We start from the raw sequence: 16,248 nt of genomic DNA, 5'->3' as shown, positions 1-16,248 counted from the left end.
GAAGTCAAATATATGTTATACCTGTTGCAAGGTCTTGATATAAATTTGCTGCTATAAATATTTTATTTATACTGCTGCCGACATTGCATAGTCCTTGAGGTTAAATTTAAAAAGATATAATATCAATCGTCATTTAAACAACATACAGTAGTTTAACTTCAGAACAGTTTCTACTGTTTCGTTATGTGTTGCAAAAAATCTTGACCAATGACGGTTCAAAACTTTTTAATATTTTGTTTTCTTTGAAAATTGATGTTACCTTAACATTGTGTTGGATCTAATGAAGCTTGTGTCATATTTCCTCAAATATTTAAAATCACTCACTGGTTGAAGATTTTTTAATAAAAAAAAAAGCTATATTTGGGGTTTCTTCACATTACAAATGATCAGAATATATCTTTAATAAAATGCTTGTATTAGTTGTTATCATTTCAAAAATGTTATCATAAAATTACGTACCCATCTTTGGTTGTCACAATTCTAAAGTTAAATAGGTTTATATATAATAGAGCAAGTCGAGTTCAACCTGTCAAGTTCAAATTCCGAAAGAACGTATTATGCCGTTCACAGTTCTAGTTCTTTATTGTTGAGTATTTACAACACAGATGTGATATCAGATCCTGGTACAATTGATATATATTGCAGCGATTGTTTATTGACGATAAGCAATAAATGGAAATTTGGTTTTCAAATGTAGAATTAGCTGAAGAGAATCTTCATATCATTTGGTTGTGTGGGGTATTTTCAAAGTATTTAACTGACAAAGAACGTATAGTAAACAACGGAATCATAGGTTTGAACGTAGTTTCAATTTAGACTCGTATATATATAAGTACGTCCGAGTCAGTGACAACTCTACAACAGATTTATCCATCGGATCACCATCACTGATGGTGATATATGGCTGTGTACATTATGTATTTACAACTCGTCTAAACATCAACCCAACAATGTTAGATTTGTATATTTGCTTTCGCAAATTTTTTGTTCTTCCCTCGCCGGGATTCGAACCCATGCTACTGAGATATCGTGACACCAAATCGCCTGCACTGCAGTCGTCCCGCTAGACCACACGACCACCTGGGCTTCACAATAATAAAGCTTTCGGTGGCCGTGTGTTTCCTCGTCAGTTTTAATCTAGCGGTCGTACTAGAGTACATGATATATAAGGCATGGAGATGTAATTGTTACAGATCAGCTCAATTATCTATAGTAAAGGATTCTACAAATTAATGTAAGATAAAGTCATATGAATGCGGGTGCAATAATCGAACAGAGGAGAAAAGGAGTGAATTCAGTGGTCAAAAACTTTGTAATAGAAAACGGGGGGAAAGCTATATTACATTAGAGAACATTAGGACAAGTGAAGTGTCTTTATACAGAACAGATGGAACTCATTTGTCACAAACTGGAAATCAGGTTTTCTTAAATAATATACAAGGGGGGGGGGGAGTGTGTGTGTGTGTGTGGGGGGGTTGAGTCTTTCTTACGCACAACAAAATCATCTTTTCCGATGATTCAATAATGAAAATTTTGTGGAGGTGAGAACCCCAGTCAGATTTGGTAGCTGACTGGGGCTCTCATGTGGCGGTCCAGGGAGACTGGTAGTGATTGGGGGATTATTTCACTCGGCCCTTGCTCTGGGCCTGACAAGTTCTACAATTTACAGGTTTGGAAAATGTGGTTAGTGGTAACGGTGGGGTCTACAGATGGGTAACTCTGGGACCTCCGCCACCTCATCTTATAGAGGGGAGGCCTACACCTGCCAACAGGTTGGGCACTAATAACTTGAGCATTGGTAATACGAGTGTTTTTCCCGGTCACTCCCCATGATAGGTTATGGTGTAACCTAGTTTAACTACCAGGTGTTTGATGACACTATGTCAACATAGGTCAGCTGATAGCCATTGTGTATAGGTAATCGGTAGTCACTCTGGCGCCTCAACAAAATATTATAGAACACTCTGGAGCCAAAGTAATGCCACAAAGTAAAACTGTATATTCTAGTCATGAAAATGTAAATACAAGTTGGTGTAATAAAGTGTATGTTTAATTCAAAGGATTGTTTTTGTATTAGTGGTAAAAGTTATAAATGTAAAACAGAGGATGGAACCTCTACACAAATGAGTATAATATACAGAAAGTCTGTCTCATGTTAATTTTGGTATTTGTGAATTACTGTAAAGCAACAGATAAAGAGAGACAACTCTAGATTTATTTTTAATCACTTTGTGATTAAAGGAAGGACTTCAACATAGTTTAAAAATACGTCAACAACTCTTGATCGTTGTTCTTCATCTCATTGTTTATTCGTTCAGTATTGATATAGGATCTTCTTCTATGAGTATTGCAATTAAAATACACATACTTATCTACCACACAGTGCATGATCTATGTTAAAGCTATAACATAGGGAGTAAGGACTTTAGTGTCTTGTTTTTATTAAAAAAAAACAACACTGACAGTAATAATCATCTCTCAAATAGAAATGATAATACAACTTATTCTCAAATAGAATAACAACATATCATAATCTCTCAAATATGATTGATTGATTGTTGGTTGCTTAACGTCCAGTGGCAAATAGAGACTGCTATTAATAGAATAGCAAAAATAAAGGTATCTTTCAAACAGAGACGGCTTTATGTTTTTGTGAAGAAAACAGTAATAATTATCTCGCAAATAGAGATTAATCATACAAGTTATTCGCGAAAAGAACATATAATAATCTCTCAAATAGAGACAGCTATTAATAGAATAGCAAAAATAAAGTAATCTCTCAAATAGAGACTGCTTTATAACTAAGTTGTTCTCAAATAGATTAGCAAAAAAATTATGTGATCTCCCAAATACAGTATTAAAAGCAATGAGAAAATGTGTAACATTCAAAAAGACATATGATATTCTAAAAAAGTATTTAACGAATTCAAAAGAAGAAAAAAATACATAAACAGACGAAATAAATAAAGAGATAAAAATATCACGAACAAAACTAATCGAAGAGCTTATAAATAAAAAAGAGGAAACATTGTATAAACAGGTGTCGTATCCCCAGAAGAGAAATCAAATTTGAACTATTCTACATATTACAAAAGAGGAAACATATAGGCTAGGGATACCTGATGAAGATAAGCCTAGGTGTACATGACCATAACCGAAAAACCCCTTTTTTTAGTATACACACAATAATTAAACTACAAACATGCAATTGTGAATTTCTAGAAAAATATGAAAATTATGGCAGAAAAATGTATTCCATAACCATAAATATTTATCATACAATGAGTTTACCAGCTCTTAATTACTCTAAATGTATGCACATAGGAAATTGATTTAAAAACGAAGGATTATGATAAGATATACTGGATTGGTCCTGGACCCGATTTATTTTAACATATATATAAAACTCGTCTAAACATCAACCCAACAATATTACAAATGTATTAGATCTGTAAATTTGCTTTCGAAAATTTTTTGTTCTTCCCTCGCCGGGATTCGAACCCATGCTATTGAGATATCGTGACACTCTATCCGGTGCGCTTGACCACACGACCACCTTGGGTTCCAAATAAAGCTTTTGGTGGCCGGGTGTTACCTTTCCTCGTCAGTTTAATCTAACGTCGTAATACAGTACATGATATAGAAGGCATGGAGATGTTATTGTTACAGATATATATATAAATCTAGATCTGGTGTACAAAATAATATTGACACCTTGTGTTTGTGGCATAACATATTGGCCACAAGTTTATCGTTTTCTGTTCAGTATTAAATTTATATTATGATCCCTTTTGTTACATCTCGTGATCAACTTTATTTGGCAATCGCCAATGGCAGTCAGCAGGTTTTAAGAACATCAGTTGTTCGACCTGTTAGTCAAATACGTTTTGTTTAAGTATACTTTTTCATTTATTTTGGTCTTTTGGAAAATGTTGTTTGTGCTGTATTTAGACCCTTCTGCAACACAATTTGTTTTACATGCACACATATAAAAACTGCGGTTTATCCAACGCAATCATAGGTTTGAACGTAGTTTTCAATTTAGTCTCTATATATATGTAATATATATTCTTGCAGGGTAATGTCAAATTACTACGGACAATCAAAGAGACAGAGGTGTTGCATTATTCGTATAAATGCTAGTAAAGTAATGATTGAAAAATGAAACATTTAGGGAAAAAGCTTGGTGTGAGAAAGTTTTAAAAGGAACATAAAAATTATTAGTAATTTTATTTTTAGAAGCTCAAAATCTACACAAACAAACAATGACAATTTAATAGGTACAATAAACAGAGCTTTAAAATTAAAATGCAATCATTGTTGATCATTTGGAGACACTCATTACAAGGGGATTAATTCATGTATAACTTTATCTAAGAAAACTATCTTTATCAGCATGTGAAGACTCGAACTCAATTTCAAGAAGTTCCAGATGTTTAAATTTGATTTTTATAAATGAAGAGAATATGATTGATTGTGACCTTTGAGGCATTGATTCACGAATTTGAAAAATCAATCATACAGTTATTCACGTCGATCATAAATGTTATTTAAAATTTGAAAAAGTGAATGGTTCCAGTGCTTCAAATGTCACTATCAAGCTAAATGTATTACGGATAAGTTCATTCAAGAAATTCTGATGTCAAATTTAGATACAAAAGCGTTGAGCAATTATGAGATATTATCAAGTGTCTAAGTTTAGTCAGAGTATAGAAAAACATGTACCCAATTTACTGATCCAACTAAGTGGATGGATAGGCAATCTAAATCAGCTATACTTAAAACGCATATAGCGTGGAAATGATACTAATATTCAAGATACAGATTTTCATATACTAGTTATGCATCCTGTAGAAATCCGGGTACTTACACTATACGTTATGCCAAGAAATCTTACCAATATTAATGAACCTGAACAAGAAGATGTATTAAAAACTTTCTTTAGTTGTGTGTTTAAACGGACAGAGAATTTGAATGAACAACCAAATGTGTAATAGATATTTTGTTAACTGCTGGTAATGTTTTAAAAAAATGAACAGTTGACATATACACAAATCAGCTGATAATCTGTACCCTAAACATGCTTAATAATCATATCATGTTATAAACAATCTTTAAGCTATCCGTTAAGTATACTCCAAAAAAGATCCTTACCAGAAGACTGAATAAAACGCAACAGCTTCACCTATTTCTATGAATAAAGTTGCCACGAAACAGCCATGTAACTACTATTTAGAAAGTTTAATGTGAGTTGTTTATAAAGTGTATTTATTAGAGATTTATGCATTAAGCATAAAATTTATTAGAGCATAATGTGTTCAATTGTCAGTATGGTTTAGAACTGGAAGTTCCGGTTCAATACAACTGCTTAAAGTACTTGATGGTTGATCATCTTTATAAGATAGTTTATGTTCAGTGGATACAATCTAGTTAAATTGTAGTCGTGCTGTTGTCATTGAGCCCTCATTTATCGTGTTTCTAGTAGTATACGTTACAATCTAGAATTTGAAGGAAAAGTTTTCGTTAAGATAAAAAAAATTATGGAAAAAGTACATCCCAGCGAGTTAGATTTAAAATATGTTCATTACTCGATTTAAAGGAATAAGTAGAGTACCCAGGGCAGTGGCATGGGGTCCGTGTTATTGTTTGCATTTATTAATAATATGCTAGATAACACACAGGTTTATTCGTCCGTTATTATGGACAACTAAATCAGGAATTGTCAGCTGATTTAGAGAGATTGTGTGACTGGTCTAGACAAAGGAAATTGTTATTCAATGCAAGTAAAAGTAACGTAATGCACTTCGGTCAAAATTATAAATTGTCGTGATACACAATGTCTGAAAATGAAGATGATTACATACTAGTACAGGTTAAACTTGTTACTGGAGAAAAGCATGTAAGAGACATTTGAGTCTAAATTAGAGAATGACAAACATAACTACTATGAGGATAAAGTTAAAAGGGTCTTTTTAATAATCCATATTTCTCTTTACTTTTTACCTCTTGCAACTAAATTTGTTTATTACTTTATAAAATCGATAATACGTCCATTGTTGGAATATTCCACTTCAGTTTGGTCACCATATTTAAAAAAGATAGAAGGACAATGAAAATATGCAGCGTCGTGCTACCAAACGGGTACCTAGTATTAGAAATTAAATTAAATGCAGAAAGGTTGTAAACCTTGTGTCTTCCAATACTTGCTTATAGAAGAGACGGTTATGATATGTTATAAGTGCATAAAGCAGTCCATTTGTTAGATGATATTAAACATGCTAAATTACAAAATATGTTTGAGTTTTATACAAATCTTCTAGAGGTCATTCTTGGAAATAAATTATAAACATAAAAAGAGGTGTAATTCAACTCAAAGTTATCATATATATTTTTCACAAAAATAATTTATTTATGGATTAGCTATATAGCCTGTCAACAGAAATAGTTGCAAAACCTGTCAAGATATTTTAAAATCCTGTTCACGAGAAACACGGTGATATTTAAATTGCTTTAGGAAGCTTTTCATAAAACTACTATATAAAAGATAGGGGATTACTTAAGTTATTAAAAAAGCAAAGAATAAATAGAGGTCAAATTGCTTGTTTTCGAGATATAAACCATTGACATTTGGATGACCTCTAGAAGATTTGTATAAAACTCAAACATATTTTCTAATTTAATATCACTTCAACTCTTCTAACAATTACTGCACGAGTTTCTTTGACATGCGATAACGTACCAAGTATTATATATTTTCAATATCAATACATACCATAGTCACCATTTCTGTTTGGTTTCTCTTTGTCTTTCTTTTCTGAAGCAGGAACTACTACTTCGTATGTATACCCGTTGTTTATAAATGCTAAGCAATGTAGATAAGGAATCGAGATTAATATTACATGTGTTATTCTGTCATGGTTATGATTTTAACGTGAGAATACCAAAATTGCACGTATTGTGACAGTTGTTTTAAACCTACGTTTATGTATGCTTCAGACAAAAGTTTTTATCATGTGTTTTTCGTAGCTGTATCATTATTTACTATATGGTTTCACCAATTTAATTTTGAATTCATATAGAATCATAGATTCTGTAATGAGGAGTTCCCAAAATTGTATCCATGCTTAAATTCGCATCGTCAACAGTCAAATATTTTGAACAATTCGATATTAGTTCATGCATACTCTTCATTTTTTAAGAAATGTAACATATTGTATTTCTAATTTTAAAAAGATGACGTTTTGATGACGTCGCATGGCGACGTTTCCGTACATTTTGCGTTTTTAGTAAACAGTAAACAGCTAAATATTTTTACTTATATTGAAATCGTGCATTATATCAAATCATAAACCAGATGCTCCGCAGGGCGTAGCTTTATACGACCGCAGAGGTTGAACCCTGAACGGTTAGGACAAGTATGGACACAACATTCAAGCTGGATTTAGCTCTAAATTTGGATTGTGATTAAATAGTTGACACAGCATAGGTTTCTGACACAGAATGAATGTGTTCTAATGAACTTAAAATTTTTGTTTCTCTTAGAGCAATTCACTATGCTGTTGAATATTAATCCTCTCAAAAAAATGTTTGAAGAAATTTTCTTTTTTATTTATGAAATTTCAAATGAGAAAAATTGAACCCAATTTTTTTAATCACATCCCCCTTTCCCTTATTCCAAAACTAATCTCAATTAAAATTTCTAATGGAGTTTGCAACAATAACTACTCATTTAAATACATCATAAAATATTAAGATGTAAAAAAACTGCTTGTTATCACTGAATGGTAAAGATTATTTTAATTTATCAGTTGGTAGTAAAAAGTGAATATACATTGTATATTGTATATAACAAAGATTTAAGTTGATTCTGGACAAAGAAAGATAACTCCAATTAAAAAAAAATCTTGCTATTGCACAATATTTTGCAATTAGATATTTCTTGCTTACTATTCTGGACAAAGAAAGATAACTCTAATTAATTTTTTTTTTGATATTTTACAATATTGTGCAATTAGATATTTCTTGCCATTGCGCAATACTGTGCAATTGAAAAGACTTGCTATTGCACAATACTTAATATAATAATTTTAGATCCTGATTTGGACCAACTTGAAAACTGGGCCCATAATAAAAAATCTAAGTACATTTTTGAATTCAGCATATCAAAGAACTTCAAGATTTCAATTTTTGTTAAAATCAGACTAAGTTTAATTTTGGACCCTTTGGACTTTAGTGTAGACCAATTTGAAAACAGGACCAAAAATGAAGAATCTACATACACAGTTAGATTTGGTATATCAAAGAACCCCATTTATTCAATTTTTGATGAAATCAAACAAAGTTTAATTTTGGACCCCGATTTAGACCAACTTGAAAACTGGGCCAATAATCAAGAATCTAAGTACATTTTTAGATTCAGCATATCAAAGAACCTAACTGATTCATTTTTTGTCAAAATCAAACTAAGTTTAATTTTGGACCCTTTGGACCTTAATGTAGACCAATTTGAAAACGGGACCAAAAGTTAAGAATCTACATACACAGTCATGACAGTTAGATTCAGCATATCAAAGAACCCCAATTATTCAATTTTGATGAAATCAAACAAAAGTTTAATTTTGGACCCTTTGGGCCCCTTATTATGTTGGGACCAAAACTCCCAAAATCAAACCCAACCTTTCTTTTATGGTCATAAACCTTGTGTTTAAATTTCATAGATTTCTATTTACTTATACTAACGTTATGGTGCGAAAACCAAGAAAAATGCTTATTTGGGTCCCTTTTTGGCCCCTAATTCCTAAACTGTTGGGACCTAAACTCCCAAAATCAATACCAACCTTCCTTTTGTAGTCATTAACATTGTGTTTAAATTTCATTGATTTCTATTTACTTAAACTAATGTTATTGTGCGAAAACCAAGAATAATGCTTATTTGGGCCCTTTTTTGGCCCCTAATTCCTAAACTGTTGAGACCAAAACTCCCAAAATCAATCCCAACCGTTCTTTTGTGGTCATAAACCTTGTGTCAAAATTTCATAGATTTCTATTAACTTAAACTAAAGTTATAGTGCGAAAAACAAGAAAATGCTTATTTGGGCCCTTTTTGGCCCCTAATTCCTAAAATGTTGGGACCAAAACTCCCAAAATCAATACCAACCTTCCTTTTGCGGTCATAAACCTTGTGTTAAAATTTCATAGATTTCCATTCACTTTTACTAAAGTTAGAGTGCGAAAACTAAAAGTATTCGGACGACGGACGACGACGACGACGCCGACGCCAACGTGATAGCAATATACGACGAAAATTTTTTCAAAATTTGCGGTCGTATAAAAATATAAATTGTTTAGATTTTAAAATCATAAATCATTAGAGAAATGTTCAACACATGTAGATTAATGATATTCTGCAACGATGACAATACAAATAGATTATTTACATAAGATAGTCATATTTCAAAGAAAACAAATAGCTATAAATAATTTGTAAACATGTTACGGACAGTAAATACTCACAACTTGTATCATATATCACTGATATTTGTATCTTAATTACTTCTCCATGATTTCCAGTTGCAACATTAATTACAACACCAAAAGTATTTTGTATGCTTGAAGCATTTACAGGATAGAACCACGTAAAACTAAAATCTTTGAAGGAACAGTAACAAGTTTCAGGACTACATTCTCTTGATTTGTTATAGCACTTGCTGTTCGAGAAATGCATCACATTCACACTTTTTTTATTCACAAGAAAATGCAGTTTGTTGTCAATAGGAATTTTGAACACCCTGCATGTAAACTTTAAAGCTGTATCATTTTTATTAATTTCGGCGTTAAATGTAGGCAGTGCAGACTGTTTACCTACAATCAAAAGTATAATGTATATTCAGATATTACCGAACATTTGGCTAAACACAAAAACATATTAAAACGACAACTGCATAATCCAACCCATAAAACCAGTGTGTTCATATGAACGGGGACTTGAAGCGTATGTTTTTTAGTCAGATAATGGAGCGAATACCTCTGATTTCAATAATCAGCATGAAACCTGTATATGTGTTATGAAGTACCTGAGGATATTTTGTGTCAATACTTATTCTAGATTAAGGATTTTCGCAAATACTGCGGTATGGGCGAAGACAGTTAAATGCATTTTCTGCATCAAAAATGGAATTGTTAAGGTTCATGATGCTAATTCTTCCAATTGTTTGCTTCCTTTGGCCTAGTGAAGATTAATTTAAGATTTTCAGATTTCAAATATCTTGTTGGAATTGACCATTACATTTTGGTATTATTTTAGGTTTTTTTTTGCAAAAGATATTGCAACTAAAGATTTAAAATCTTAACTTACCAGTTAATGCATAGACAAACGATATAAGGACATATACTAATACTCTTAAATGTGTCTGATACATCACTATTGGTCAAACTGATTCACAGTCCCTTTACCGCAATGTGATCTTCTTTCCTAGAATCTAGGATTGCATTGTCTTCAAACTGTGAAAAAAAGAAAGATATTAAACATTGAACAAATCAAGATTTTTCAAACTAATCACTGTGAGAGTTCGAATGTAAGAAGATTAGTATTTACTTTTTTTAAAGGGAAAAAAACAAGAATAAGGTCATGTATGAGTACTATTAAACGAAATATTATTAAGAATATTCTTAACATTGTTTGTACCGTAATAGAAGAGAGAACAATTGATTTTATGAACGTTACTTTCTGAATAAATAATGACAACAATAGTCTACCTCTGTTAAGTAGTCATCAATTGATTTAGCGAAAACAAATCTGGGTTACAATCTTAAACGTCGGAAAAAAATCATGGAACAAGAGAAACACTGAACTTCAACAAAACAAACACCAGCATACATAGAAATGCACTATTTGACTTGGTACAGGACATTTTAGCCAATTTTGAAGGGGTTGAGCCTGGTAGTATGGCTTGCAAAACCTCCTGTTTGTAAGAAAATGTAGCAAATAGCACTAAAATGACAACACTACATGACAGGAATACAGTATAAATAAACGTTAAAACACTCATCACAATAAAATACATAAATGCATATTATAAAAGGTACATTTCTACATGTAAACAACAGATTAACAACCGACACCTCCCATGAATTAACGACTGCACACCAGGAAACCACAAAAATGTATACTGCTTCACATGAATGGCATAACACCGCGAAACGTTTCGTATTTTATGTGACGTGTATATTGTCACAAAACAAAATCTAAAATAAAATAGATTCGTTTTATTGACACGTACAATCATATTGAGTTGGGTTTAGAATAATGCTTTTTATCTAGTTTCTAAATATAGGCAACAATAGTATACCGCTGTTCAAAACTCGGAAATCTATGGACAAAAAACAAAATTGGGGTAACAAACTAAAACTGAGGGAAACGCATTAAATATAAGAGGAGAACAATCACAACTTTAAAATGTAACACACACAGAAACGGACTAAGCATTAGACAAAATCCGATGAGAATAACAAATATAACATCAAAACCAAATACATGAATTTGGGATAGAAAAGTACCGTGACACGTCTTATAGTAATGTGAATTCACACTCCAATATAAGAGAAAACTAACGACACAACGTTAAAATTTTACACACCAGAGTAAGAATTTTTAAAAGGAATTGTGTATGTTATGTTAATATTATTAGAATTTTCTAACTTTTTCGGTTTCTAAATCAAAATTGTATGTAAACAAAAATATCCTGTGCATAGAGCTGCTTTGCACTTGAAGTATCTTGAAATAAATGAAATATAGCTGAGTTTTTTATTATAGATTTTAAACACAGCTTATAAATCGAGATTGGGTTTGTAATTATGTTATGTGTTGATTTTATAGCAATTACAAGAATATTACTATATAATTATGTTTGTAATGTGTAATTTTAAGTATAATCTACCTTAATCTGGTCAGGGTTCAGACGTGCTAATAGTAGAGAAATAATTGTTGAAAATGGTACAATTTGAAGTAAGTAAGTCAGTAAGTAAATTTTATTTATAGTCGGGCATGATATGTACAATTCAACTAGGTAAACATGAGCTCTGTAGAACTCTCAACCGATTTGATATTTAAAACAAATAGCAAATTATCAACACATTTGTGTGACTACAATATAAATAAAACACGTGCATACAGCTAAGGAAACGTGCATAAATCAAAGCAAGCAAGCTAAAATACAGTACAAGGAAATTTTGCTTTAACTGGCACAATGACATAAGCTAAGCAAATGAATAAAACAAAGGCAAACAATAAACAGAACACAGGGCCAGAAGATTCCAGCTCTGAGAACAGCAAGGTTAATGTCTACATGAGCTACTGAATCGGTTTTTTGAAGAACACCATGAAGAAATAAAATGTTTGAACTGTTCAAAAGTTGAGAGGTTCCGTGCATGGTTTGACAGGGAGTTCCACAACTTTGCTGCCTCAGAGCTAAAACTCCTTTTGCCATACATTGTAGTTCCTGGTGTTGTAAATCAACTGTGAGTTTATATCTAAAATTATACGAGTTATCTTTAGAATTTAATATATAAAAGTAGTTGTTCGTATGAGTTATTGTAGTCATTGTAGATGAATCTGAGCGCTCGTTCTTGCAGTTTTTCAATTTTTGTGGTGTTGCCCTCGCTACAAAAATGCCATGTGAGTGAATAGTAACTTAAGTTTGACATGATGAAAGAATGGTAAATTGTTATTTTTGCCTGTTTGTTCAGGTGTGATCCAATTTTTTTCAGTAATGGGGTGATTACCACGACTTTGAATTCTCCGTATATATAAATATTATATTTAGTATACACTTTTTAAGTAATTATAGTCTCTTTTTATAAGATTTCTTGCGAAAGTGCTGACCCTGCAATTATTTATAAATTCGTTATAATGATGTGTAAATATATGCGATTACGAAGTCAAAAATCTTCAAATACAGATCACAGTCAAAACAGTGTGGGCAGTGTTAATTGCAAATTTCTATGCACGCCTTCCATATTTATTTCGTCATGGTTCGCGATGGTTTATACATGAAATAGAACAGTTACCTTTGAAACAATTTGAGTCATGCAGAGATACAGAAGGTTGTAGGTTAAAGTAGTGATAAAAGCAGAAACATATGCGATTGTTTGTGTTATATGTATATACTGACAAAAGAAAAAAAAAACATCCAATACAAATATAATCTGTAATTAATGTGTTTTATTGACTGATAGTCTTTGATAAATTTGTCTTAATTAGTCGATTGAAATTTTAATCAGGTTGTAACAAAATATTATCATTTGTCATTCGGGTTAGGTTGTTGCTTTTTAATTTTGTTGTAGTTGAGTTTTTAAAGTATTAGTCGGGTAACTAGCTTGAAGCCAAATTCAGGCATTAAAGAGATTGAATTCAAAATAATTTTCTTTATTTTGTATGAGCAAATTTTAATAACACAAGATTCTATTTTTATACCAGTACTGACCACGACGCCCGTGATTAGCTCCGTGAGTAACATTTAACAAGCAGAGATACAAACCACTTGGTAATACTCACTATAACGGTTTTAATGTGTATACATCAAAGGAACATTTTGACATTTAAGGGGCTCGAGGGTATAACTCCATGTATTTTTTAAATATACGATTTTGCTATATTTTTTTCTATAAATAAACTTTATCATATACTTAATAGAAAACTATTGAAAAAATGGGTAACCGATCATTTTAGATCACAATCTGCATTTGAAAGAGGCATGCATTATGGTTAAGAAGGTATGGGAGTCTAAAATAAAAATGATAGAAATTGTTCATACTTTGCCAAAACGTTGTATCTATTGATACATTTTGAAAAATATAAGAAAAATGATAGGTCACCGCGCATTTTCTCAAGCTACATGACGGGCCAAAATGACACATTTTGTATGGATTATACAGGAAAAAACACCATTTTGTGATTAGAAACTAAACAAAATGATAGAATTGTTAAATACTTCAGGAAAAGATAGCTTTCAGACACTGCTTTGAGAATATCAAAAGAAAAGATAGGGTCACCGTACGTTTTTCCCGGCTAATATACAAAATAGGAAAATTCCATACAGAATCCTTCAGAAAATGCACTTTTTTTTAGAGTTACCTCCCCTTAAAATGCCAATTTAAAAAAAAATAAAAACAACCAAAAATAATTAACATTTGCAAAAATATCAATATTTAGAAGTTATATTCTTATAAATTGGTACTTTTAAATGAAAATGTACATTAAACATCTGCATTCCTGCATCAAATTTTGCTAACTTGTTGGAAAATCTGGACCTTTGATTCTCTGTTTTTTACAATCCAAGATGGAGGAAGACACCCATACCACCTTAAGGGACTATTTTCTGTTGAATTTTAAAATAGGTGAAAAAGAGGTAATATCGAAATGAAAAAGTAATAAATTACAGAAATCCCGATATTTTATAATTATTAAATTAAAGTAGCACAATACAAAGATTTTTTCACTCCAAATCAGACAACTTCAAACTGATGTATTTCATTTCATCCTTCTTTAAATTTCATAAATGAGGTACCAAAAGAAAGAAGAAAGATTAATCTTTCAAATTGTGACAATTTCATTATGACATAATTATTACATAATTAATTGTTATGTAATCAGTTGCTATATTGTGATGTCAACACTTGAATGAATTTAGCTTATACCTTAAATCATTTAATAATAACCCAAGATTAATGCCAAGGATGTAGAACTACTTAGAGGGAATAGGGGTCATAATAAAAAGAACTGTTTTTAATAATTTGTTAAAATGTAGCTTTTTTCATGCATGTTTCCACAATATAATAAAAAGTATTGGTCATTGAATTTGTTTTACGCTTAAGGTTGTGCAAACTTGACAGTTTTTTTTTTTAATAAAGTATCTGAACATCAAATTGTATGTGATAAAATAAAAGCTACACAATAGAACGTTAATATAAAATGTGAGCAAATATCTCTAACAACATGCTTTCAGAAATGAAAAAGAAAAGAAATGGGCCCACCAGACTTGTTTTCTTGTTACTTATTATGATAGGTAAATTACGAACACTTTCTTTCTTTCATAAAAATGACGTTATCTGAGTTATCTATCCTACTATCTCATCATGCTAATGTTGCAAATTAAAAAAAGAATCAAACAAAAAAGTTAGTTGTTTTGAAAATACAGCCGTAATTATGATAAAACACAAATAATTTCTATAATAACATGCAAAGTGTTACACAAAAATTATATATTATTTGTTAAAATTTTCACATTTCATTCAAGACATAGAATATATATAGATAAGTTGTTATCTGCTAACACAAAATCCAAGTTGAAACAGACACCTCCCCTTAGTCAAGTTAGAAATGTTATCAGTTTAAATCGATTTCCACACGTCTAAAAATAAACTATTGTAATTTGTTATTTAAAACGTAAATTACATTTATAATGGGATATGCGTCAATGGAAAACCTTTATACGGTAATCAATGGTGTCTACAAAAAAAGGAACAAAGCAATTGGTGATACTAAGAAATGAATAATTGAATTGCACTTTGCCGACATCAATATTATCAACTTAAACTTTTAATATGATATTACGTTCCCTTAATCTTATATATTTACGTCACATCGATATCAGGTTTTCAATTTGTGTTTACCTTGTAATATTGTATGTCTTCTGCCTTTGGCCTTGATTAATTTTCTAACAATCCGGCTTCATCGTTTTCTCCTATTGAACTGAAAGCGGCTGTCTTTCATATATTGTTTTCGTATTAACAATTCTGGCATTAAAATCAGGTTTTTTGTTCTGAATACGTCTACCCGTACAAATGTACATATAGCCTGTCGCCATGTTTGTCTTGATATTTTATTAAAAATAGGACCAACAACAATTGTAAATTTGACATGCGCAGTACGTCTTTAAAGAGAAAATTTCCTCAGGTATAATATTGAATGAGGTAAATTGAACTTTACAATGGCACGCAATCGTAAGTTTTTCTTTTTTTCTTTTGACAATATTAAAATATGAAATTATAATTATGAAAGTTTGACTTTCCATTTGTGTGTATAAGATTACTTCTGCTTCACTTCTAGTCCCTCTGGATCTATTTGTGTTTTTATTATGTCATTGTTCTGACTTTTCTGATATGCTTGTACTTTGAATTGTTTATTAAGAAAACGTCTAGATAACTTTATCATCTCTAAAGTGTTAATTAAAGATTCGTTATCAAGCAATG

The 16,248-nt window shown here is 31.2% G+C and overlaps 1 protein-coding gene across 1 annotated transcript in view; it reads right to left on the bottom strand.

Moving 5' to 3' along the window:
• Nucleotides 1–15,809, bottom strand: part of LOC143058958 (uncharacterized) — a 28,023-nt gene extending 12,214 nt beyond the window's left edge. The window contains exons 1-4 of the mRNA XM_076232434.1: nt 15,670–15,809; nt 10,355–10,500; nt 9,514–9,861; nt 6,773–6,862 (exon numbers count right to left, since the gene is read on the bottom strand). Of these exons, the coding sequence (XP_076088549.1) occupies nt 6,773–6,862; nt 9,514–9,861; nt 10,355–10,418 (502 nt within the window). The 5' untranslated portion in view covers nt 10,419–10,500; nt 15,670–15,809. The remainder of the gene's footprint in view (nt 1–6,772; nt 6,863–9,513; nt 9,862–10,354; nt 10,501–15,669) is intronic.
• Between the last annotated feature and the right edge of the window lie 439 nt (nt 15,810–16,248).

This window comes from Mytilus galloprovincialis, chromosome 14 (genome assembly GCF_965363235.1).
Source record: "Mytilus galloprovincialis chromosome 14, xbMytGall1.hap1.1, whole genome shotgun sequence".
Lineage (NCBI taxonomy): Eukaryota > Metazoa > Mollusca > Bivalvia > Mytilida > Mytilidae > Mytilus > Mytilus galloprovincialis.
Note: the sequence above shows the minus strand (reverse complement) of the source record. Positions and strands in the feature narration are given on the sequence as shown.